The 26,358-nt window shown below is 45.0% G+C and overlaps 1 protein-coding gene across 2 annotated transcripts; it reads left to right on the top strand.

Annotated features, from left to right (window-relative positions):
• Nucleotides 1-48: 48 nt before the first annotated feature.
• On the top strand, nucleotides 49-11,450 carry LOC309435793 (serine/threonine-protein kinase SBK2-like). 2 transcript variants are annotated; one of them, XM_082044537.1, is made up of 4 exons: nucleotides 49-114; nucleotides 8,195-8,369; nucleotides 9,127-9,329; nucleotides 9,602-11,450. In XM_082044537.1, the coding sequence occupies exons 2-4, from the start codon at nucleotides 8,204-8,206 to the stop codon at nucleotides 10,154-10,156; spliced, it is 924 nt and encodes a 307-aa protein (XP_081900663.1). In that variant the 5' UTR covers nucleotides 49-114; nucleotides 8,195-8,203; the 3' UTR covers nucleotides 10,157-11,450. The 2 variants fall into 2 exon arrangements, with proteins under 2 accessions (XP_081900663.1, XP_081900662.1); XM_082044536.1 differs by lacking the exon at nucleotides 49-114 and adding an exon at nucleotides 5,706-5,759.
• Nucleotides 11,451-26,358: the final 14,908 nt, after the last annotated feature.

Below are 26,358 nucleotides of genomic sequence, written 5' to 3'. Positions count from 1 at the left end.
TAGTGCCTGGCAGCCCCCTCCGGCTGCTCGGCACAGGCTGAACCCAGCCCAGAGGCTGCCGCGGGGAAGCCAGGCAGTCCACAGCCGGCCGGCAGTGCTGCGCTGCTGGAGAAGGTGAGAGGCTTGGTACAGACAGGGAGGGAGTGTGGGATGAAAGGTCACAGCACGGCAGGATGAAGGAGAGCGGACAGGCATATAAAAAGGCATGACTGGGACCCCACCCCTCGCAAACTGTTTTTGGAGACTGTCCTAGTGTGCCGGCACAACGTGGAGTGCACCCATTTTCCACATCTGGTTGATGGTGAGCTTGTTAGATGGCTCTGCCCCAAAATGTTGCCTTGTGTTCGGTTATGTCCAGTGGGATGGTGCCGCGGTACCAGCTGGTTGATTGGGAGGAGGGTGTGATGTGGCTTGGTCCAAGAAAGATTGCTGCAGATTTCCATCTGAGGAGACCGCTGCATGGAGATAGTGGTGTCCTGCTTGCTGGGGAGAGGCTGGCGGGGGTCTCTCTGGGGAGGTTGCGAGGTGCTTCTTCCTCAGAAGAGCAATACGCAGTTCTGCTAAGGGAACAGTCATGCTGTTCTTTGCAGTGAGATTCAGTACTAGCCTGCTGACCAGTTTTAGAAAGAAGCTCATAAATCTATCAGCAATAAGGCCAGAAACAACCACTGCGATAATCCGTTCTCATCTCTTGCCTGTATTAAAAGTGGTTTGCACTAAAGTATACCTTTTGAGGAAAAAGAAAAGGTGCCATTCTTGAGCTAAAAGTTGCAGAGATGGAAGGGTATTTTTCCATACTGTTTGGTGAGATTTTTAGGGGCAAATATCCTTCTTCACAAAAACTGCATGACAACTGAATTCTGAAATTGCCTCATTTCAGCTTCAGCTGTTGGTTTTATTATAATGCTTTATTATAATGCCTTCTTTAGTGAACTTCTAGTACCCACAAACATACATACAAATGACAGAGTCACTTCTTTGTTGTCTATTTGATGAGCTAAAAAGACTGCTCCCCTCTAAGATTTCCCTGTAACTGTCTGCTGTGTTGTCATTCTTGTAGTTCCTCTCTGTGCCTTTTTCTGTCAAACTGTGGAAACCAGCACTAACATGCTGTACTGTGGTCTCACTGATACCATTAAAAATACAGAAAACATCCAATAGCTAATTGTGGTGACCCATCAACTGGCCACCAAAAGAGTTCAGAAAATTTACCCTAGAGAAACAAGGCTTTCACATCAATAGGTTCTTAACATTCTAAAAACCATAACAAAAAACTAGATAAATAAGAATGCAAAACAGAGCAAATGGAAGGAATGCATTTCTAATAAGAATACAAATTCCACTGATGCACGATATTCTCAATACTTGTGCAGAAGTCATTAGCAGGTGGCCAGCTCTTAGAAATACAGCTTTACTAACTCAGCTGATTTTCGGAGATTAAATTTCAGACTGTCTCAGGGCATCTGTTTGTAAGAACCTCAGCAGGAACTACAGTGAACTGCAAGAAGCACATCGTATCAGAACAAATCTCTCAATATTATCTAGGTTACTCTATGTAAAGCAGATTTTTTGTTTGGTTGGTTGGTTGGTTTTTTGTGTGTGGTTTTTTTTGTGTTTGTTTGTTTTATTTTTTTCTAAAGTGAATTTTGTTTTCCTAATTTAGCATCTGGAAAATGCTAGTATGTATCTCATTGCTGATATTTCCTGCATCTGATGCTTTTTGGGCATTCTTTTCAGCAGAACTAATGCAAGAGCTGAACCTGCAAGATCAGTAACCCTTGTACAGTTATTCTCTTAGACTTCAATCTGTATCATTAAGATGTGTATCTGCATCACTGAGGATTATTTGTAGTGCAACTCTGTATCATCCTACATATTAAGGTCTGCAAAGGAAGTGAGACTGAGACTATATCAGACCTACATTTCTGGGTTCACACAATGCACATTTTATGTACAAAGCAGCATGAAGAACTTAGATTCCTCTGATTAAATTGAATTTTCTTTTTTTTTTTTTTTTTTTTTTAATTGGTTACTCAATGCCAGACTAAACTCCTGGCTTCTTCGGTCATGTGAAACACTTTTGTATGTGTGTATATGCATGCACTACTTTTATCAAGCAACGTGTTATGTATCTGTGCTGTTTTGACTGAAAATGAGTTAATTTTTTTCATGCAGTTAGAAACCTTTCTTTTTCATAGCTAGTGCAGTCATTGTTTGGATTTAGTTTGAGAACAAGAGATAACACCCTGGGACAGAGTTAATGTTTTTAAGTTGTTGTCTGGGAGCCAAGGCCTCTGAGGATTCAGCCCACAGGTGTGAGGCAGCTGGGAAGGGGGGCATAGATGGGGCAGACTCTGACTGACATCCAGACTGAGCAATAAGAGTATTCCATCCCATTAGTGTCACGCTTCAAATTTAAGGAGAGTCAGAATTTTCCGGCTAGGAGGGAGGAGGAAGACAGAGAAGGAGACTAGTTTTGATTTCTGCTCTGTTTTGATGGATTTCTGTTTAGGAGTTTCTTTAGGTGGGCCTTTTGCCATCCTGCCGTTTTACAGAGTCCTCTGGGCCCTTCTGCCTTTTTCTCTCTTCTCTCTGGGATCGGCGGTTGGGACCAGGTACTGCTGCCTGCGGCTGGCTGCTCGATGTGGATGGAGTTTGTGAGGATTTGCATCAAATATCTTAATTTATTTTCTATTCTCCATTTTATATATGTATTAGTATTATTAGTAGTATATTAGTGTTATTTTCTTATTTTATTAAACTGTATGTATCTCAATCCACGAGTTTCTTCTTTCCCTTTTGATTCTCTGCCCTATTTGGGGGTGGAGGTGAGTGAGCAAGTGGCTATCATGGTTTTGAATTCCTAGCTCAGCTTAAACCGTGACACTACCCAAACCCATTTTGTATCATTTGCAAATATTTTCTGGATGATTTCAGTGCTGTCTTCTAGATCGTTGACAAAGTATTATAACAGAGTCAGGATTTAACAAAATTAATTGTGTAGGGTGAGGACACCAATAAAATATGATGATTTCCACAATAGTTGACTTATTTTTCAATCCATTATAAATGTGTGCCTTATTGATTTTGACCAAAATCAGGATTAATTTCTACAGATAGCTTTCAGGGAACGATCAGTGCATGGGATGTTTCTGGAAGATGCTGTACAAACCAATACTGGTCTGGCAATTGCTCCGAACCCCTGTCAACAGTTTAGAGGTTGATGGGAAACCCCTTCAGATAGAATCCTTGCACAGACTCTAGACAAAAACGAACCCAATTATTTGGTAACAACAGAGACACTAAGTGATCTGAATTACCTGATAAACTAAGTCCATTTGAACAAAATGCGCTTTACTAAAAGCAATGGAAAAGTATTCAGGTAGAAACAAGGCACCCAGGGATACCTATGGAGAAGTGGAGTTTTCCCCAGAAAAACAGTAATTTGTGAAAGCTCTAGAATCATAATGGGTATATATAAGGTCGTGCTGCTTCTCAGTGTCGTGTTCTTTCAGAAAGAGATCTTGGGGCCACAACCTGAGGCAGAAGGTAATTCTGGCTCAATGCCTCACAGGAGGCATTCCCCCAGGAGCAGTCAGTGTTTTAACTTTGGGGACTGAAAAAAATGTTGAGGTTTTAGAAAAGAGCCATAAAACAGATTCGAGAGTTGGACAAAAGGCTTTGGTTTGAGAATTGGACAGAAGTTGATGAAGGCATTTAATCAGTAAGAAGACTAAGAGGTGTCTTGATCAGAGAGCATGGAGATGTTTGTTCAAAATGTGACTAAGATTTCTGGAAGCATCCTATCTGTTTTAAAACTAACTGATGTGAGCACTGCAGAGGTAGTGTACCAGGTGGATTGTGAAGCCTGAGTAAAATGTTGGTTGGATACAAAGCCTGAGTTTTAGACTGTACCCTGCTAGTTTTATTCAATCTAAGTAGTTCAAAATACATTCTCATAGGCTGCAGTCACGCCTCTGATCATAGTACATATAAAGCCTGCAACAGTCAGGAGAAATACAACAGGTACTAAAAAACTCTTTTCTCTGGTTGAGAAACTTCAGCAGCAGGTTAGGTAAATTCAGATTAGGATATCTTACAAATATGTAACAGCAAGAATATTAACACCGGCTTTTATAGGTGACCAAAGCTTGACTTTGGATCAAGTCTGACCAACTTTTTGTGACAGATGCCCCAACTGTTGCTGGTTATCTGGTTTGGGTTAAAGCTCTGTAGAAGCTCAGATGAGAAAACATACTTTACATGCCATATGCTCAAGGCCATTTTTAGTGGAGCATCTCTGACATGGGGAGAGGCTGAGATAGCTGAAACTCTTCAGCTTGGAAAAGAGAAGGTTCAGAGAGGATCTTATCGGTATATATAAAGACCTGATGAGAGGGAATGAAGAAAAGGGAGCCAGACTTGTTAGTAGTGCTCATTGGCAGTACAAGAGACACCGTGCACAAATTGAAACACAAGAAATTCCATCTAAACACAAGAAAACTTTTTTTTTTTTTCTTTAATCATGGTGTTGTGGTGGCTAAACAGTGTGATAGGCTGCCCAGAGAGGTTATGGAGGCTCCATGTGTGGATGTATTAAAAGACTTACTGGACACCTTCCCAGATAACCTGCTTTAGCTGTCCCTGCTTGAGCAGAGAAATTGGATTAGATGATCTCAAGAGGTCCTTTCCAGCCTAAACACCTCTGTGATTCTGTCATCATAGCACCATCTCTGTTATACAGAGATTGCACTGTCTTTGGCTGTTGACATGTAGGAAGTGCTGTTCTGGACCAAATATATTAATAATTTTGGTTGAAGAACCATAATAACATTACCTAGACTAAGATGCTGTATCTCCATAGGCTAGGTGCTCCTCAGCTCCTCAGAAAGCTGGGAAACATCTCCTGATGGTGGAAAGGATGTGAATTTCTTGCTGCTATAATTAGAGACTCTTTTAGGGAATCAGAGTTTCTAACATGTTGACAGCCTGGAACAAGTACCTCTAGTAGGGATGAAGCACAGGAAGGATAGCGGAGGAAAGAACCGTTTTGAAAATGACCCTGCCTGCTGCCTTCATTACAGCACAGCTAAATGGTGAGTCCACCCTGGCCAGGGCCCTGGTGGCCTCCTCCCCAGTCTTGTCACTCTGCAAAGGACAAATGGCACTCTGAAAGGTAACTGAGGTAGTTGCAGAGGACCCAGGCACACTTTACTCAGTGGTGACTCAGATTTGGCTGTCACTTAGCTTCCTAGCTAATGGTGGTGGCATCTCAGAGAAAGACCTGACAACTTTGGCTATTTCCTGAAGCACAGACTGTGTCTTGTAATCAGTTTCCTCAAGGGCAGCAACGGCCAAAGCCTGCAGACTTTTCTAGAGTGACTGCAGCAGGGCTTCATATGGAGCCCTGATCAGATACACAGGCTTGTCAGTGTTCCTCAAGACACCCTACCCATATTCTCTGGCTATCTGTTTTTCCAAGCTGGCTATTTCAGTTTGATGCTCTGTTCTGTACCCAGACAATCTGTCCTCCCATACTGGTGGGGTTATGCATGGAAGTAAAGATCCTTGCCATTTGTACTGCAGTTCATTTGAAATATGGAGTGGAAGAACACAAGAGTTTTTTTTATTTTTCTTTTTTTCAGTTGAAAAAGCTTATGGACTGAAGTGTTTTGACTCCCAAAGCTGGAGTGAGAACGAGGAATATACAGAGAAGCATACTGCCCCATTCATAAATCAAGTTTTCAGACAGTAAATAGGTGAGGAATAATGAATGATATAAAAAAATAGATAAGCCATATAATAAAGAATTCAATATAAACAAAACCAGATTAATTAATAGATACTTGAAAATCATATCATTATTGAATAATACGTTAAGTGGATACAGTGAGAAGATTCTAACCTTTGGATTAGATAGCACTAACAGGTGGTTGGGCTACAAGGGAAGAAATTTTATCTAACTCAAGTTTGAGAAATTAAGTTATCTGAGAAGATCGTGAACCATTTGCTGACAAGAACTTGTGTGTGACCATGAATTCGATATAAGAGAAACACTGTCTTACAAAAGAGATCTTTTGATATTTTTTTCACAAATATAAATCTAATGTGTTTCGCACAAGACAAGCAGATATCTCTCCAGTTGTTCCACTCCCTGTTCAGTGTGGCTTTAACCTATGTAATATCAAGGAGAGTTATATGTCTTTCAAAGGTCTGCTACATTTTAAATTTATTTGTAGCTAGGACTCTTGCAGCTATTCTTTTTGACACCTAAAAGTGGCAACAGCAATTTGGAAAAGTGAGTGGCAGAGTGGGTCTGTTTGTGGATTCTGCAATGCCCTTGCTGTGTGCAATTTTTCAGGCTGTGCCAGCCAGGCAGCAATCTGCAAAATCTCTAAAACACTTTCCCTATGAGTTTCTCCCCAGCCTTCCATTCATCTCCTCCCATGTACGCACTTGTTCAGTGTCGAACTCCCTGCAGACTATACTAACTTTGGCTGCTCACACCAAGCCAAAGCCTTTGCAGAAATGTAGGGCCAACCACTTTACTCTCCCAAAAGGTGTCATGTGAGTCAGAATATTTCATGGGAAGAGATCCAGACTTTATATGCAGAGGTGAGCCACTTGTTTTACACCACAGCTCTGTCTTACTGCATACTCTTTAAGACATACCCAAGGATGCTTCAACCCTCAGGCTCTTGGGTTGCATCCTGAGCTGTATTATGAAAGGCATTACTGGCAGGTCAAAAGAGGTGACCTTCCCCTCTACTCAGCACTGGTGAGGCCACATCTGGAGTAGCAGGTCCAGTTCCGGGTTCCTCAGGAAAAGAGAGATGTGGACATACTGGAACAAATCTGGAAAAGTCCATGAAGATGATTAAGATACAGGAGCATCTCTCATATGAGGAGAGACTCAGAGAGCTGGGACTTGTTTAGCGTCAAGAGGACAAGGCTCAAGGCGATCACCTTATTGATGTGTATAAATGCCTGATGCGAAAGTGTAAAAAAGACACAGACAGAGTCTTCTCTGTGATATTGAGTGACAACACAAGAGGCAATGGGCATGGATTGAAACATGGAATTTCTACTTAAGCATAAGAAAAAACTTTTTTACTGCAAAGGTGATCTAACAGTGGAGCTAGTTGTCCAGAGCAGTTGTGGAGTCTCCATCCTTGGAGATACTGAAAATTGGACTGGACACAGTTCTGAGCAACCTGTTTTAGTTAACCTTGCTCTGACCAGGAGGTTGCACTTGGTGATCTTCTAATCTTGACCATCCTGTGACTCTGTGGTTCTACAACCTTGCTCTGAAGGCAGAGGGCACTCCCAGGTCTGAGGTGCCTGTGTTCACAGCAGTGGGAGGTAATCAGGGAGTGCTGCCACAGGTTCCTTAAAATACTAACTTGTATCTGGATGGGTGGGCTGAAAAAAGCACTACTCTGAAATGGGTCTGAAGCAGCTGACTGTAGCTCAAAATGCCAGTGGTGTCCAAGCTTCCTTCCTGCCTCAGTTTCTCAGATGCACCAAGGAGTGACTTTGGGTCAGAAATGTCAGCAGGCATGTGAGGTACTGAGCTCCCTTTGGCTTGCTCAGAGCACACTGACTCTCACTACTAATCCCTTTTTTGTCATGGGCTAGCTGTGCCTCTGCCTAAGGGGGAAGTCTGTCGCTGCTACCTCAAGGGCTTTCTTCAATAAGCAGTAGGGGTGGGTTCCTGTGTAGAGAGACATGGTCTTTCTCCAGTAGGCTAGGGAGAGCAAGAGAACTGGGTCATGCTTGATAATCTGGGGCTCTATTAGTGTTTTGCTTGTTGCCTGACACCTTGGAGAGTAGACTAAGAAGGGATCTGGAAGGCCAAGCTTTAGTACAGACACAGAAAGGTGTTCCAGATCTTTGAAGTTAGAGGCTCCAGGGACTACAATTAGAGAAAGACAAGCGTCTGCCTGAAGGCCAGAAAAGATCAGAGGGCTGAGGGAGGTTCTTTTCTGTACAGGGATCTTTTATATGATGAGGGGCTTTGCCTGGAGGTATACTGTGCAAAAAGCACAAGCTCAGCTCTAGCGCAGCTGTGAAAATGCTCAGGCTCCAACTGGCAGAAACACACCCTGCCTAGCACAGTTTGCATGGCATGTCCAATCTCCTTTTCTCTGTGCATGTTGTGATTTTCCTGACCTGGGCTGTGGTGTTTCTGCAGTGCTCAGCGATGGCCGAGAGCTCAGCTGCGACAGCACCAACTGTGCTAGAGGAGCTCCTGGAGATCACAGCTCAGAGCCTGGTGCGCACTGAGGTGGCCGAGCACTATGAGGTTATTCGGGAGCTGGGCAGGGGCAAGTATGGCCATGTGATGCTAGTGACCCACAGGCAGAGAGGTAAGGAACCAACTTCTCTCTACGAACTACTGTGCCTTGCTTCCTCTCCACTCACCAGGGTGCTGGGTGGCCTTGTGACTCCTTGGGGCTTTGCACCAGGCATGATGTGGGGTCCCCAGGGAGACTGGCAGGATAGGGACCTCCCCAGCCAGGGACCATCCCACTGAACCCAGTCAGGGTGCAGGTGATGCCAGGTGGCAGCTCTGACCATCAGGCAAGGTTATAGTGATGAAGCAGGTCGAAGGTCAAGCTAGGAAGTAAATCCACAAGTCAGGATCAATAGAGTTCATGGCTAGGCACTGACATGGATGTGACACCGCTGGAAACCAGTACTGCCATCGTGCAGCTCAGGAAAGGAGTGGACCCCCAAGCCTGAACTACAACGATGCCCTCAGGACAGAGGGTGTGAGTGGAGGTTCTAGGTGGGGTTGGCCAAGGCCATTTAGGCCTACAAGTGCCCACAGGGCCCTGACGCTACTCTTTCCCAGTAGGCTCAGCTCAGACTGATGAGCCCACATAGCCTGAATTTCCATTCCTCTATGCATTGCTCCTTTGTGTGCACTGACTGGCTCAAAACTCACGTCAGTGGCAGTGCCTGTTCCCAGATCAGGCGTCCATGGGACATATCCACATGAAGCTTTGGGCCAGAGACCTTCCTGTGACTGTGTCTGGACTCACAGCTGCTCAGTACCCTCTCTGTCTTGCCTTGATGTGAGTGACTTTCAGAGGAGTCTAACCCACTTTTCCCCATCTGCAGGGACTCCTATGGCTCTCAAGCTGCTACCCAAAGCCAGTACCAAGCTGCACACCTTTCTGTATGAATATTGTGTGGCTCTCTCCCTCACTACCCACCCCGCCATCATTAGCATGTTTGGAATTGCCATTGAGTCCAGCCAGTACTATGGCTTCCTCTATGAACCAGCACTGCACAAAGACCTCATCTCTATCATCAAACCCCGGGTGAGTGTTGCTACAAGGCCATGGGGACGGGGACTGGGACTGTAACATCTGGCCCCTGTGCAGGCTGGTTGGGTTGGAGGGAAGGGAGATAAAGGTAACGGGCTGTGTGGGCCTCTCAACTCTGGGGTCTACAGCATTGAAGCAGCTTCAGGCTTGCAAGACCAGTAATGCAGAGGTCTTCCCCAATGCAGAGCATGCAGGTGAGAGCCCAGCTGGCAGGTCTGCCAAGATGCCCTGTGTGTTCTGTATCGCCTGTCTCTCTCCCTGTGCAGAATGGGATCCCTGAGCCAGCCGCTAAGCAGTGTGCCAAGCAGCTCGTGAGTGCGCTGGAGTTCATCCACAGCCGGGGGCTCGTGTACCGCGATGTCAAGCCTGAGAATGTGCTGCTTTTTGATCCCGAGTGCCGACGCATCAAGCTGACTGACTTTGGGCTTACGCGGCCCAAGGGTACCAAGCTGAAGCTGGTGGCTGGGGTGATCCCTTACACTGCCCCTGAGCTGAGTAACACTGCTGATGCTCAGGGCGTGCCTATCGACACCAGCTTAGACGCCTGGGCCTTCGGCGTGCTGCTTTTCTGCCTGCTGACTGGCTACTTCCCCTGGGAGCAAAGCCTGCCAGATGACCCTTTCTTTGAGGACTTCATGCAGTGGCAGGAGACGGGCCTGGAGGAGGACCTGCCCCGCCACTGGAAACGCCTGACGGCTGAGGCTGCCCTGATGCTGCGGAGCTTGCTGGCCATAGATCCATCCAAGCGAGGCCCTGTCAGTGGGGTGCTGCACTATGTCAATTCCCCTTGGCGCAATGAAGATGCTATGGCAAAGCCCTAGACCCCACTCCCCATGGGATTAGGGAAGGCGGGTCTCACTGGACATTAGAAAGCATTTCTTTACCAAGACGGCGGTCAGAAACTGAAACAGGCTTCGTAGAGAGGTGATCAATGCCCCAAGCCTGTCAGTGTTTAAGAGGCATTTGGACAATGCGCTTAATAACATGCTTTGACTTGGTCAGCCCTGAATTTATCAGGCAATTGGACTAGATGATCGTTGTAGGTCCCTTCCAACTGAAATCTATTCTATTCTATTCTATTCTATTCTATTCTATTCTATTCTATTCTATTCTATTCTATTCTATTCTATTCTATTCTTATCAATCTGTATAAACAACCCATGAGTGGGTACCAAAAAAAAGACACAGCCAGAGTCTTCATAGTGGTACTGGGTGACAGGACAAGAGGCAATGTACACAAACTGAAAGACAGGGAATTCCATTCAAACATAAGAAAAATGGCTTTAGAGTGATGGTGGACAAACATACATGGGAAGATTAGTTGTCATGTCTCTGTCTTTGGAGATATTCAAAAGCTGACTGGACAAGACCCTGGTCAACCTGCTCTAGCTGTGTCTGTTTTGAGCAGAAGATTGGACTAGGCAACCTCCAGAGGTCCTGTCCAGCATCAACCATACTGTGATTCTGTGACATTTTTCATTTTGAGAACACTCTGTGTTGCAACTGGAAATGTATGGGGCTCCCAGCTTCTCCGGTTTGCAACTGTTCAGAATGGCAGGAAGTGGTCTCAGCAGAGCTGGGCACAAGATGCAAAACTGGCTTGACAAGAAAGGATTAGCAAGATTTTAGGGTTTATTTCCAAACGAAGGCAGACTTGAACTGGTGGAACACCGACATCTTTGGGAAAACAGATCAAACTATCCAATTCCATCAGGGCCAAGGTTGTCTTTTGCAGGAGCCAATCATGCTGATGAGGATCAGTGCTGCCCAAAGAAGACAGTGTGGCAGAGGCTATTGTCACCGAGCAGTGGCAATGGCCAGGATTGTTTCTCTGTCTCCTTCATCACAGAGCCTTGAGACTTCGGCAGAGGGAGTGTCTGCTGCCAGAAAGTTGTGTGATATGCAGCTAAGTGATAAAATCAGCACTCTGACTGCACCGTGTCCTTGATGGTGGTATGGACAGGGTTCCAATGAAGCAAGCACAGCAGTGAGCAGAGCGACAAAAGCTCTGCCCTGAGCCAAGTGCCCAGCCTGGGCTCCTTTTCTCAGTGGCTTAATCTTAATTTCAGCTGGATTTCCTAAATCAATGAATAAACATACCTGTTGAAGCCTGTCCCCATGGGGTCTGAAAAAAGATCCGTTTGTCCCCATCACCCCCACAGCAGCTGCTGGGAGAGGCTGAATGGAACGGAGCTGCGTGCAGAAATGCTGTCGCTTTGCACGGGCTGCAGTGGGGCTGGCCATGTGCCTAACACCCTAAAGGGCAACATTTCAGCTCATGGAGGCACGAGGTATGGGATGGATCTGGTGTCATCCCCAAAGGGGCATCAGGTGGCCCCAGATGGAAGAGAAAGACACAGTACTTCACTCCTCTTCAGGATGGAATTAAGAGATAAATCAAGTAATCACACATTGCATTATGTGAGATCTGGCTGCAGCGACTGTGGTCCAAGTGTGAATCCAGGCCCTAGTGCCCTGGTGCCTGCAGCACTCTGCATGGCTTGTGGTAGAATGCATGGTCTATATTGCTGGTTCCTCTTACACAGCTCACTATGGACTCTGCTCCTTCTTCTGCACTGCACACTCCTCATGGCTCCTGAATTGTCACACTCAGCAGCAGCCTGGGGACTGCAATGCAGACCAGAGGCTGCAGGGTGTGGGAAGGCATGGGCCAGCACTTCGGAGTTGCAGGGGCAAGGAGATGGGTTGAGCCTGGATCTGTTATCTGAACAGAGCCCTTGGTCATAACAATCCCTCCAGCTAGGAAGTGTTGGCAGGAAGAAGTGGAAGTTGTTTACTAGAACAGAGCAGAGATGGGAAAGTGCAGGCAGACATGCATTGCCTTAGGTTGGGATAATGGTCCAACAATGCCATAGATGAGTCATCTCAGAAAGAAAATGTTGATTATTGAAGAGAGCACTTAGGCAAACTATTTGGGTTAACCACAGGTCAGCAGTATCTCCAACATATAGAACACGTTGTGATGCTGGCTGGACTCAGGACACAAAAGGGAGGATAGGACCAGGTTGGACAGCGGGTTAGTGCCATCTCCTTCTACAGGAAGACTAAGGAAAGTCAGTCTGTTAAACTGGCTGATCCAGTGACCTAAGGCAGGGCAGAGGTCCAGCCTTCATGACCTCTCCAGTTAGGCTTCTGGTGTCGTTTCTAGAAGCTTGCAACATACAGTATTCCTTTTGCCTTGTCGACTCTGACACTATGTTACCCACTTAAATCCTGCTAAGTATCATTGCTAAGATAATGACTGAAATTTCTTAGGAAGAGTGGTAAAGGACTAATCCTGCATATTCCCCAGAGTTCTCTAGTAGCCTTGTCTCCTGAGCAAGAGTGCATACTGAGTCTCCTGTGTGACCCTTCCCATTCTGCACAGAGATGTCAGGTCTTGAGACTGCAGAGGGACTGAGCACCAAATGCCAAAAATTAGTGGGGGAAATAATTTCAGGTCAGGGAATATGGTAGGGCAGATGCAAGATTGCATAGTGTCAGTGCCTGCCTCCTCCCACACTGCTTGTTCTGGAGTTTTGACTTTCACTTCAAAGACATAGCACACCAGAGCTTTGATAAAAACCACAAAATATGACCCTGTTCTGAACAAGTGTCCTTCTGAGCACAGGAGTGGAAAGACAATAGCTGAGGGATACAGATGACGGGAATTTGTCACCTTTCATTCTTACTTATGTAGCGGCAGGTCAGCAATAACTGCAACCCAGCTGATGTCTTCTAGAGCTGCCTGTAGCTGAGAAGCCACAAGAAATCATAAAGCCCCATTGCCATGCTAAGGGACCAAGGCGTGCAGGATTGAAGCTTGCTGGATCTGAAGATATCTGGTCCCTGACATGCAATAGCTCATGAAGCTTCAGCCATCAGCCTTTTTTTTTCCCATATAATGCATCCCTCAGTGGGGATGTGTGAGCCAGAGGGAAATGCCTTACACAAAAATATCAAAGGAACTGCCTCAGTGTTTTCCACATCCTGTAGCTTGAATTGCACAGTACCTTTGTACCCATAGTATAATGTTAAGTCTCTTTTGTGCTGTGTTGGGCTACCTGTGTTAGTATTAACCACAAGAAGAAGACTGAGTGCTACTAAATCCCGTAAGAGTTCTCCAGTATCCTAGATTTCCCTACTTAGGGCCCATGTGAGCCAGCCACGCCTGCCAGTAGTCTGTGCTTGCCCATATACAGGCCTGCGGGTTGCTGTGGCTGTGTTTGTTGTTTTTTTCCCCTGGGCTGACAAGCAGCTGGGCATGTTTATAAGGCCTGTGCCTTGTTCCAGCTTTGTGCAAGAGAGGGAGGAAGGAGGATTTGGCCTGGCTGAGGGTGGTGACAGAAGGTGGTCACAGTTGTCACACAGACTAATTGCACTTCTAACCCTTCGTTGCTGTTCACAAGCTGCCCCCCACCAAGGACTCATGTCTCTGGCTGGCTCCTGTGTCTCAGGGTAGAATCACACAAGGCTCCTGCTCTCATGCTGGGCCCTGCTAGTCACTTTCTGTGTGCTAACTCTGACTGTGTACAGCTTCCCCCTGAGCTTTGCTGACAGATTTCTTAGGGGATAGTGAGAATGATGATCTCTGACCAACCATTTATCTATTTGCCTATGATAAAATTTATCGTAAGTGATAAAATAGTTTGGTTTTTATTTTGTGTATCTGGTCTGTAGCTATACAGAGCTGGCTTCAGGAAAAGCAGTCTTGTTACCACGGTTAGAGGTTGCTGAGGAGTCTGCAAACAGCTTTTTGAGCAGGCAGCTCCAAGTCCCCTGTCCTTGTCCCCAGTGCTGCTCTGTGCCTGCCTCACTGACAGAGTGGGAGGTGGAAGCAGAGCAAGGACAGCAATGTGCAGGCATTGGCTGACATCTGCTGCAGCTGGTCTCTCCAAAGCCAGAGATGGAAAAAGTGACATCTCCTTGTTCTGCCATTAACAGTTGTTGCAGCTGACACTCTGCCTCGAGAAATTATTTCATCTTCCTTCTCAGGACAGTAAATCTTGCAGAGATTGGCAAACACAGAGCTAACACACAATCATCTTCCACATGGTTATCCTGGGCAGGTTTAACTTCTGACCCTTTCTTCTGCAGACCTTCTCTCCACTTTACTTTGAACTGCTCTATGAAGCTACTGGATAACTTCTGGTGGCTCGGTCCTCATGGTAGGAACCATAACACTTGTTTGTACCTTTATGATATGGAGTCATAGAATCATAGAATAGTTTGCGCTGGAAGGGACCTTCAAAGGCCATCTAGTCCAACCCCCCTGCAATGAGCAGGGACATCTTCAAGCAGATCAGGTTGCTTGGAGCTCCATCCAGCCTGGCCTGGAATGTCTCCAGGGATGGGGCATCTACCACCTCTCTGGGCAACCTGGGCCAGTGTTTTACCACTCTCATTGTAAAAAATTTCTTCCTCATGTCTAGCCTGAATCTCCCCTCTTTTAGTTTAAAACCATTACCCCTTGGCTGTCATAACAGACCCTGCTAAAAAGTCTGTCCCCATCTTTCTTACAGGCCCCTTTTAAGTACTGAAAAACTGCAATAAGGTCTCCCCAGAGACTTCTCCAGTCTAAGTCCTGTGTGACCTATAGGTCAGTTCCCAGAGGCTTATGGTGGTGGATGTGCTTGCGTGCCTGAATCCCTGAAACTGAGCTAGATGAGCAGATGGTAAACCTCCATACCTTTAGACTAGTCAAAACAAATTGAACACAGGAGTTCCACTATACACCAGATTTATACCATCAATCTGACCACAGACAGACACGAGACTGTCCTAGCCCAGGACCTGCAGTGTTATTGCATATAGCCACACATATATAATGGAGGCATGACAGTCATAGTTTTGCTATGCTCAAAGGTATAAGTTACCATAGCTGAGTAGAGAGTTGCTCCATGTATATGAGGCTTTGGTAACATTACAGTGCTCATGTTGCTATGGACTAACATCCTTCATGCTGAAGAAAGGCACTTATAACTTCTTTCCTCTGTCAGCTCCTAAGGAGCTTTCCGGTTCAGTTCTTCCTTGTGTGCTACTGTTTTTTTTTCCCTCCCTTTCTTGCTCTTTGCTCCATCTTTCTCACTCCTTCAGCCCTGTTTCCCTATCACTTGCCTATCCACTATTTCACCTTCATGGGGTTCATGCTGCTGCAAAATAATCATCCCTTGATAAAAACCCTGGAAGACTTTATGCTCAATGTACAACTCAACATCTCCTTTCACCCAGCTGCAAGTGGTGCTAGTCTCTTTCACTCATGTCTCATTTGAATAACTTAATTTCCTTGCACCGCTAACTTGGGGAGCTGTAGCAAGAAGAAGCATGTACTCATGTCCTCAGGTTTCCCTCCCTCATATCCATACTGCTCATAGAACTTTAGAGAAGACTGTAGCACCTTTATCTCACCAGGGCTGTTCATCACTCAGCTGGAAACATAAGAAAACACTTGCATGAAGAGCAGCTGCTGGTTGGGTACTGTTGCTAGCAGGGTAGGAGTTGACTTCAGCAGGCAGGTTGGACAGCTTCTTCCCAGTGCTGGAGGAGGTTAGGGCAGAGAGAAGGTGGACCTCCTGGTGACACTGCATGTCTTTGAAAGTAGCCATTGCCAGTCTCTGAGTTTACTGTTGCTGGGCTACCCCAGGATCTGCTGAACCAGTTGGCCTCTTCTGGACTGCTCCACAATGGAAACCTGAGAATTAAGTGGGAACCACGATAGGCAGTGATTCTGTCCTGTCCCTGAGCAGCCTCCCACCCTCCCACTAGGTTCCTGGCTGCACAAGGGCATGTCAGGAATTGCACAGGGCTGACAGAGACCTGTCTGTAACTAGATGCCCCTGTCCTGTCCTTTCCTTCTGTCACTGTGGGAGAGAGATGAGTTTATGTCATGCGGTATGTGGGGGCTACCAGGTGTCAGTGGTCATAGGAATGATGGGACCTTTTAAAATGGGAAGGTAACTGGCCACCCACCACCAAGAATCAGTTTGATTCAATGGATGACAAATTTGGACAGAAAGTCCTGAGCTGCAACACAGGTCACCCAGCAGGCAGGAGCTGGAAAGAGTATTCAGTAATCCTGACTTCAGGTCTCCTTAACCAGCAGACATATCATGGCTCTCCCAGAATTAGGCAAGGAATCAGAAGCCCTGACCCTGAGTTATCATTTTCCTTTCCACCCTTCCCTTCTTACCATTAGCTTTCACCCCTTGGACTTCAGTTTGGGACTGCATTCTTTGAAACAAAAGCCTTGACTTCCTTACACCTTGTTTTCCGTTTACAATTCCCTGGACTCATTGGTCTGCCTGCATTGCAGTTGCCATCACTTTTGCATTGTCTATGCCAACACCCCACTGTCTCCAGAGGTCAGAACCAATATTTCTTGTCTGTTCCCACTACTCCATGATTTCAGCAACATATGAAGAATTTCAATAGCGCTTTCTGTGTTTTACTACTTCAGTCAGCAGACTGTAGCCCTCCTCAGAGCTCCTCCATAAGAGACCTGCCACTAGTCTCTTCCCATAGAGTGCTGTAATGAGTCTCACAGCTCCAGAAGACAATTACTTTAGTCCTTAAGTAGGATTTACATACAGTTTGATCAGTGTTATATCAGAACCTCCCTGGAACTCTCTGGGGTGGTCAAATTATCCACTCAGGATGTTAATCTAGACGCCAAAATGCTATCGGTTGGGGCACAGCAGGGACTGCCTGATGGGATCTCCAGAGCAGTGCAAAATTCCCATTTGGAGACTCCTGCAGTCGATCATCTAATTGTGAAGGTGGCTAGGTGTTCAGTCGATTGCTTGGTCTCAAGTCAGTCCACTGTCTCACATCAGTCCATTGCCTCATCCATGTAGCTGAATACCTGGAGAGTTCCTGGACCACCAGGGAAATTAATATGTGAGGTGTGGATGCAGACAGAGCCTTGCCACCTATCTACACAACACTTATAACTGTAGGACAAACCTGAGTTTCTTACTAGCAACTTAAATTCCATATCTCTTGCCACAGACCAAATCACTATAGAAAGAATGACATGGAAGTTTAAGACATTAGCATTTTGCTGTAGCTGCAGTCATTTTTTCTGGGCTGGTTGGCTGATAATTCATGAAGTCTAACAAAGATATCTATCTGCACAACTTCACACAGTATTTCCACTAAAGAAAAAATATTGGGGGCATTTCTGTTGCTGGACTTACATTCCCAATGGAAGAAAGGCACCAAAACCAGTACTTCTCTGTTCAGTCAAAACAATTACCTCTGGGCAGCTACAGTAGTCCCTTTTCTAAATTACTAATGCTGGGGAAAGCGGAGGCAACAATGCCTGTATGGGCCCAGGTCCTGGTTCCTGGGTTCCTGGGTTTTGGCACAGCTACTCATTTTGCCAAGCTCTGATACAGATTTTTGTTGTTCTTCAGTGGCTCTTGGGACAGTTTTCAGCTTGCTAGCAGAAGATGACTGGGTAGCATCCACATTAGAATTATGCAGGGGAGAGTAGCGAGTCAGGACCAATGTTCAGGTTGGAGCAGGTTGGATTTCACATCTCTGCTTCTAAAATTTCAACTTGTTCTTAAGGTCTGAGGACAATGGCACAGGGAAGTGGTTATTTTTCCATAGGTAATCCTAGTAAGATGATGGTAAAGAATGAGAAATGGGAAACTGCCCTAGAGATGAGGAACCTTTCCCTACCAAGAACAAAACCAGACCATTTGCAAGACAGGGTCACTCTCGAATGGATAGTGTTCAGCTCCCTTTTCTGACTCATGTTTATTCCATGGTCTCACAGGATGCTGGCAGAAATTTCCACGCTCATTCACAAAGCTGCTGCTTTGCATATCTCCTTCATTAGCCTTAGCTTCACTGTCTTTCATTTTCTTGTGAACATGTATTTACTTCAGTGATAAATCTGCTCGCCATTTCATTGCCAGATCATTTTGTTGCAATTAGGAACCAAGGGCTACTACCTATCAACCTGGAGACAAGGGAAGAACTTACACAGACACATTGCTTAGATTCAAAGACCCTTTGGTATAGCTTGTCAGGCAAGCACTAACACACCAGTCATGTCTGGGTAGACACTAAAGAAGATAATTTCTCTCCTATGTCCTGGGGCTGAAAAGCATTTAAGAACAGAAAATCAGCCAGTGCACAACTTGAGACAGATTTCTGAGCCTCAAAGCTGAGAAATCCATTGGATTGTCTTCACATCCCCACATTTTCTTTCCTTACAGTGCTGTTGAGTAGGCTAATGATCAGGAAATAGCTATGAATAGTTACTGAGAAAGGGTTTTATAGCCTTCTCAAATCCAGATTTTTTCAGGCCTGCAACTTTGACATGAGATTCGGTCATGTTAGTACATAGAGAGGATAAATGTATGTATTTTCTGTCAGTGAGTAAACTGTACGCAAGATAGATTCAACGTGTCTGGATTAGGGGCTGGTAAAATTTGGCAGCATGTAAACTGGGATACACGTAAATGATTTCTTTGACACTTTTTCTGTATCCCTTCTCCAGAAAGGAGCACAGCCTGGGCGTGTGCTGCTATTGGTCATTCAGGTCTCATCTTCCATAGAAATCCTGGCACATAGACCAGAAACCAACAGGACCACATCCCTGATTTGGACAATAAGGACACTAGAGCCTCTGAATTACCTTCAATGTGTGCTCAACAAGACCTCTGTTATCTCATCTGTGGCACTACTTGAACCCTCATAGGAGCTAGCCTGTCTTCCTTTAATGACCTGGAGCAAAGCGTACAGCTCAGGTTTGGAGATTAGGATTATAATCCCACACTGCACTACCGCTGGTGTGCAGAGCTCCTGTTTCCATTCTGCCTCATCCACAGAGCAATTTCTTGAGACAAAGTGGGATCAGGTTTTTGCAGTACCTTAATGGGACTGTTTCAGTACAGGGATTCTCATTACCATATCTCAGACCCTTGGATGCTCGCACTGCTGTGTTGCAGTAGCTGAAGCTCCCAGTGCTGAGAGTGTGCCAAGGATTCAAACACCGTACCCACTAACCCCTGCCTCAGGAATCCAGATTTGCCTGGGACTTAGTAACATGACCTGTTTTCCACCAGCTCTAAACTTCTCCCATGCTTAGATTCAGCCAAGAAATGAAATCACTGCTAAACATTCACTGAACTTTGTTGGCACTATTAGCTTCTGCACTTCTACTCAAAAGCAACAATACACAGTGCTCAGATTTGAAAAAAGGCACATCTCTGCTTACATTCTCTGTTCTTCCTAAACAAGCAGGAGCTGAAGGGCACATACTTTTTATATTAACAAAAGAGAAAAAATTGCTGCAGACTTTCTTTGTCAAGGAAGACAAGACAAGGCTGTGCTGATCTCTCCATCCCCTGGGCATTTGCATGGTCCCAGCATGAAAAAGCTAGAGAGAGAACCTGATCCAGATCCTGAGGAGACAGAAATGGAGCTCCCATAGGATTTGTAGCAGTAGCTTTTCTTAGAGAGTGAGTCAACATAGCTGAAAAGCAAGGCAGTGCGACAAGTATTAAGAGGATGTGCCATTGCAACCTTGTGCTGAAGTTATTCAGCAAAGGATCTTTCCTAAATAAGTTTTCAGTCATTTTGGTCACTCCTGCTTCCTCAGTGCCCTCCACGTATCACCTTCTGTCCCTCTGAGCTCCTTCCCGGTCACCAGCACTTGTACTCACTTAACTATTAGTACTGCCCTTAAATCAAAGGCAGTGCTGGAAACTTGACTTCGCAGGTCTTTGGCTTTCTTCCGATTACAGGAGACGTGTTAATGAGAAGACCTCATATCTAACCGTCTAGTCAAGGCACTTGCAAAATACCAGCCAGCACAGTAGCTAGATGTGAAAAACAAGAAACCAGCTAATGTCAGCTCCAACCAAGACTCAAATCCAAACAGCAGCAGAGAGCAGGGAGAATTGATGACCACCTGGGGCAAGCACGTCAAGAGCCCCTGATGGACTCAGTTGTTGTGCTGGTTCAAGGGTCCTTGGAGAAATGTTATATTCACTAGAAAACCCAGCTGAGTGCGAGGACCATCAGCTCCTGCCAGTGGGTTATGGGGACACATACCTGGCAGCAGGCAGCAGAGGCGTTGGTGGTGTACGCGTGGGAGAAAGGTCAGGAGATTGCAGAGGGCTTTGCACTTGCGAGCTGGGTGATGGGAACGGTCAGTGAGTGATGAATATGAGCAGCTGGCAGAGAAATTCACCACGAGACAGTCCAGTTAGAGAGTGGGAACTCAGCAATTTTAACGTTGGACAGGTTTTTTACGATACTCTGAGAACTAGGTGTCATAAGGCACATAAATCAAAGCAGCTCCTTGAAACTGAGACAGTCCGAGGCTCTGATGCGCTGATATCAGAGCAGCTGAGGTGACACTAGATATTCCCCTGTGTACGTGGGCTCTGTTTGCGCCAGCAGAGAAACCACTCTCTCCTTATGGGGCAAAAAAATAAATGTCATTTTTGAGGAATCAACTTGGTTACTTTAGAGTTTTACAGAAATAGATAGTTTTCTTTGCATAGTGTAAAAGGGCACTGTATTGTATTAGAAGTCACTAAAACTTAACATTCAAGCCAAACATTTAAATATTTGGGTTATATTTATTTTTTGTTTAAAACCAAATTTATTTAAAATTAAATGTGAATTCAGGAAAATATTTTCAAACCTGTTAATTTAGTATTTAACAAATAAAAATATTTTAAGAGTAAAAAGCAATGCTGCTTCAGTGACATCTCTGTAAATTTTAATGAGTTAAAGTTGTTGTTTGTTTTTTTTTTTCTTCACTGGAGTGGTAAAATATTGACCAAAATATAAACCAATTTTCTTTGGTTTCTGCCAGAAATTAGGATGTGGAAAGAACGTGCTCTTCATATAACTTTGAACTATGTTCCAGGAAAAGATATACATTTAAATGACCATTAAAACCCTTAGGCAGCTACATATTTTTCGCAATCTGCCTTATGAGAATCAGAAACAATCTGCCAGCTCACCAGTGCTAGCCAGTTCTTTAAATCTGCTAGTTTTAGCTATAAAACAATTTTTTAAAAGCTTGCTTCAACATCATTTTACTTAGAAAATAAGAATGCCTGTACTACATCAGACTAACAGTCTAACACAATCCAGTATTCTGTCTCTTAAAAAAATAAAGAACAGGGCAAGTATATGGTGCTAATTCCTCAAAGAAATTTTTCACCTTTCAGCAAATTTTTACTTAAGAGGAGCCCGCAGAGAAACTGAAACTTTAAATTTAGTGGTCCTTATTACACATTGAAGTTCAGGGAAGGGAACATATAGTCCTTGGCAGCACAGCCAGTTGATGCAGAGAAGGAAGAAAGAAATCTCCTTTGATTTTGGCGAAAGCAGAGAGGAAATAAAGCTCCAGCCAAGTAGAATGGAAACCCCTGAGATATGACCACAGTACAGGTGAGTACCCAAGTCCAGCATCTTAGTTCACTCTTAGCATTTTGAAGTTCTTCCTCGCTGCTCTTTCACCACTGCATTGGGATACTTTGAAGATGAAGCTGATGCAGTTATGATCTTTTCCTATTCACAGAACACAGTGTATCCCATTATGGGCTCTACTGTAAACAGAAAAAGTGTTAGAATCCACACAAAGCATTTATAATCCTATGTTACTCAGCTGCTCAACTTTTCTGAGAGAGAGAGTGCTTATGATAATACCTCATCCCACAGAGATGATGCCTTAAGCAATCCTTGATAACATCACTCATACTGACATCTGTTTCGCTAATTCTAATATTTTGTTATTTTTTCCCTGACTGAAGTCCCAAGTGCCCACCATTCACTGTAAGCAAGTGATCAGATTTTGTTGATGTCCTTGAGGTTCTCCAGCTTTCCTTTGCTTACTCTACCTTCATTTGCATAGCCTTTCTTGCTTATATATTTCATCTTTCTACTGCTGATCCTGAAGGGTAAGGACTCCTTCAATGGCTTTCTGAGGTGCTCCTTCCAGACAACTTCCGGCCACTGTTCTCCGACAGAACTCCTTGACACGACTACACCCAAGCAAGAAAAGCAGAGCAGGTCCAGTTACAGTGACCAGGTCATTGAAGAGTCAAGATCACTAGGCAAGTCCAACTTGACAAGGCAAGGCTAAAGACAAGCCAGGAAGTCAAGCCAGCATCTGTATCAGCAAGGCACAGGCATAGCTGAAACACAGCTCAGGCAAGGAACAAGGGCATGGGCTTGGGCTTAAAAGCATGTCCTGAGTGAAAGCAGGGGGACTTCTCCCAGGGCTTCTTCTATTTTTTTCTAACCCCCAGCATTTTCCCCAGCAGTGTGATACAAGGTGGCACAGCCGTGCCATGTCAGAGCTGTGTAGCCACACCCCTGAGGAGTAGCAAGGGGGTGTGCACTCAGGGCCCTGACAGCAGTTTCCATGTCCAGTGAGTGCCTGGGCACCAGAGAACTGGCAGAGACATGTTTCTTTCAATGCCTGTGCTGCTGCTGTTCAACACTCTGGGGCAAGAGCCTCACCATAGCACAATTACTGGTCCCAAATAGCTCAGAGAGGAATCTCACAAGGATACAGACTCCAGTGTGTGTACCCCAGGCAGGTATTGCAGGGTCCGCATCTTACAGAGAAAGTACTAAAGCTTTACGCCCCAGTCATCTGAGTTTAGCAAACTGTGTCTCTTGTATCAGAGAGATGAGTTGTTTACAAAGCAAACACTGTCAGTCCATTTAATTGGCTCTTTAACATGGCGAGAAATGTTCCCTGGCAGAGAGTTCCTGGGAAACACTCCAAGATATGAAATGGAGAGGTACTTTTATGCAGGGAGGACAAACAAGGCTAGTCTCTCAGGACCCAATCCTCACAACTGAATCACTCCTCCTTGGATGATGGTAAGAGGCTGGGGGGTATAATAACCATGCCTATGACCAATATAACAGCAATTTTTAGCAGTACAAAGGACAGTCATACCATTCTGCCACAGAAGAGAGCAGTTCCCATGGTGTCTCCTTTTCTGTACAGCCTTAGTGTAGTGGCATACAGCCGGGCAGGTTCTGGAGCCAGTCAGCTTAGCACAGGTAGGCATAGGTAGGTCTGGGTCTAGGTATCCTGATATCCAGGTGTCTTGATATTACAGGGAAAACTAGGAGACCCGCATGTTAGCAAGACTGCTTGACTTGTTCCCCTTAAGACCCTATCTGTGGTTGCCTGTGAGCTTGTCAGAACGGACTGTTCGGAGAAGAACTGGTAACGTTATGAAGCACCTTTCCCCTTGCAGAACACAGTCAGAAATGGTTGAACAGCAGGTATTTGTTTGGGTGGTTTGTTTTTCCCTAAGCAAAGGAAAAATATGTATTAAAAAGTATCAGTTTGTAGAGAAATGAGAACGTTGTTTCACAGCTCTGCTTAACCCTATTCCTAACAAGTTAGGAATATTCTGTGAATAACTGTGGCTCACTGAAAGTCAGAAGCTCAGCCTTGGCGCCCAGCACCCTGCACAGCTGCTGTGCACCGGGTGTGATGGGAGGGACTGAGAGGAACCTGCGTGCTGTGCTCCTGGCAGCCTCACCTCCTGTGCCTGCAAAGACAAGGGTTGTATTAGTGCGGAGATGCGAGACATCAGAGAAGGAAAGAAGCCCAGGCCTGGGAACACAGCAGGAGAGACTAAGAAATGAGGCTGGGCAAAGCTAGCTGGCAACAGGGGAACGAGAACTTGCAGGACAAAGAGGCAGGGCCAGGTTAAGGATTCTAGGAAGATGTGGAAATTCGGATTTAAGAGGGCACATGGGGCCAGTCATCAAACTAGCTCAAGTAACGGAGCCCTTGAGTATAATTCAGAAAGATTCGGTCTTGCTGGTGACATCCGTGTGCCATGTCGGTGATGCTGGGAAAGATTTGCCAGGCTGCTTCAGCTCGCTTTTAAAAAAGCTGGATGCAGTGTGCTAAGGCAGGTACGCCTGTATTGCCCTCCAGTGGTGAACACGGTATTTTCTTCAGGGTAAGGGAGTAGTACTTGAAGGGACCGTGCCCCAAATACACAACTAGGCAAGGCTTTTATTTCCTGATGGTTATAACCACACCATGCATAATTTGAATATGTGTTTGTCTCCTACAACCTTATCATAATTCAGCTCTGTTTGCTCTGGCATATTCGACCACAGGCAGACCACAGCATAAAATCACAATACTGGTATTCCCACTGTTCTGTCAAAGCACAAATTCAATTACTCCTGCTGTGAAAGTTTGAGCTGCTCTGGTTTATTTAATTTGGTTTAATACATTCAGTTGTGTGTTGCATGCTGTGATGAAAGTCGTTTGTCCTCCAATTGCTTCTGTGTCACTATTGTTGACAATGCTAATGCTACACATTTGTTATGTTGAAGAACAGAAGTACAAGTGTCTAAAAAAACCCCTTCCTTTTCTTATGATTTTATCAAGGTTCCATCACCAAGTTTCAGACTTTTCATACTAAGATCTGGTTGAACGTTAAAAAATATTTATGTACAGAGCACAAAACCTTTACTTCCATAAGCCAGATTAGCAAAACCGTATTTCACAACTCTTAAAATAAATTGTCCTGTGTTCCTAGAGGCTTCTGAATTAGGCAGCAGTTTAGTCAAGACCCGCCCTTGGAACTGAAAAAAAAAAAACCCAAACCAACACACCACCATCTGATTCTGACCAGATCTCAGCTCGTACATCCTTAGAAACTACCAGCATGTCTGTCCCTTACTGACTGTAAGCTCCAAATTGCTGTGAACCAACCCCGTAAACCACCTGCAGGGCTTTTCTTCCCTCCCATTGCAGTGTTACCTGCACAGAGCCATCCATCATTCCCATCCTCCACATCTCCTGGTCAGGACAACCTAAAGCAGGGCAGTAGAACTGACGTGCAGTCCTGCCTGTTTCTTCTTGGCATCTCACACTTTAAAGGAGACAAGATTTCTAAGCCACATGAAAATAAAACGTAACTGAAGTTGATAGGTGAAGCTTTGAAAAGATTTGGTAATGGGATTCGCCATTGTAGACAGGACAGGTGTACTTACTCTGGTGGGGATGGAACTGATTTTCTTTACAGTAGCTGGTATAGTGCTGTGCTTGAGATTTTGTGACCAAATTAATGCTGAGAACAGATGTTTTAGCTGTTGCTGAGCAGTGCTTGCACAGTGCCAAGGCCACCTCTGCTTCTCACTCTGTCCCCATCCCCCAGGAAACAGGTTGAGGTTGTGCAAGAAGCTGGGAGGGGGCACAGCTGGGACAGCCGACCCCAACTGACCTAAGGGATAGTCCATACCATGTGACATCATGCTCAATATATAAAGCTGGGGGAAGAACAAGGGGCAGACCGTTCGGAGCAATGGCATTTGTCTCCTGAAGTAACCGTTACATGTGATGGCACCTGGCTTTCCTGAAGATAGCTGAAACACCTGCCTGTGAATGAATTCCTTGTTTTGCTTGTGTGCACGGCTTTTGCTTTACCTATTAAACTGTCTTTATCTCAACCCACGAGTTTTCTCACATATTTACCCTTATGATTCTCTCCCCCAATGGCTGTGGGAGAGCAAACAAGCAGTTGTGTGGTGCTTGGCTGCCTACCAGGGTTAAATACAACAATGGGACAGGCGTTGAAGGGAAAAATTAATAAAATGTGAGCAAATGTTTTGTCACTTCCTTTCTGTCCCATGTACACCTTTATTGTAATTAAACAATTCCCTTTTAAGTTATAACTACACCCCTTTTCTTGTATTACTGAACAAAGAGATGACTCTACGTGATCTAATGTATTTATGGGATTTTAGATTCGCAATTACAAGCATGAATTGATTCAAAATGCCAGACTTGAGCAGAAGTAAAACTGATTAACTGTTGTCTACTGAACTACACGTAAATGAAGCCAAAGAATAACAATGGAACACCCAGTACTCATTTTCTAACAATGAAAATAAAGATTTGCAAGATTCTTCCCCAAGCAGCTCTAGAAATACACCTTATTGTAACCAGTCCTGGAACTCCCCCAACATCTCAGACTTGTTATTTCTATCCTTC

Source organism: Streptopelia decaocto (genome assembly GCF_964273445.1).
Source record: "Streptopelia decaocto genome assembly, chromosome: 2".
NCBI lineage: Eukaryota > Metazoa > Chordata > Aves > Columbiformes > Columbidae > Streptopelia > Streptopelia decaocto.
This window is presented reverse-complemented; position numbering and strand designations above follow the sequence as displayed.

Excerpts from the sequence above, each read along its gene's own strand:
- LOC309435793 (XM_082044537.1), top strand. The coding sequence starts at position 8,204 with ATGGCCGAGAGCTCAGCTGCGACAGCACCAACTGTGCTAGAGGAGCTC. Across the intron at positions 8,370-9,126 it reads AGTGACCCACAGGCAGAGAG|GGACTCCTATGGCTCTCAAG; the intron begins GTAAGGAACCAA and ends CCCCATCTGCAG. Across the intron at positions 9,330-9,601 it reads TCTCTATCATCAAACCCCGG|AATGGGATCCCTGAGCCAGC; the intron begins GTGAGTGTTGCT and ends CTCCCTGTGCAG.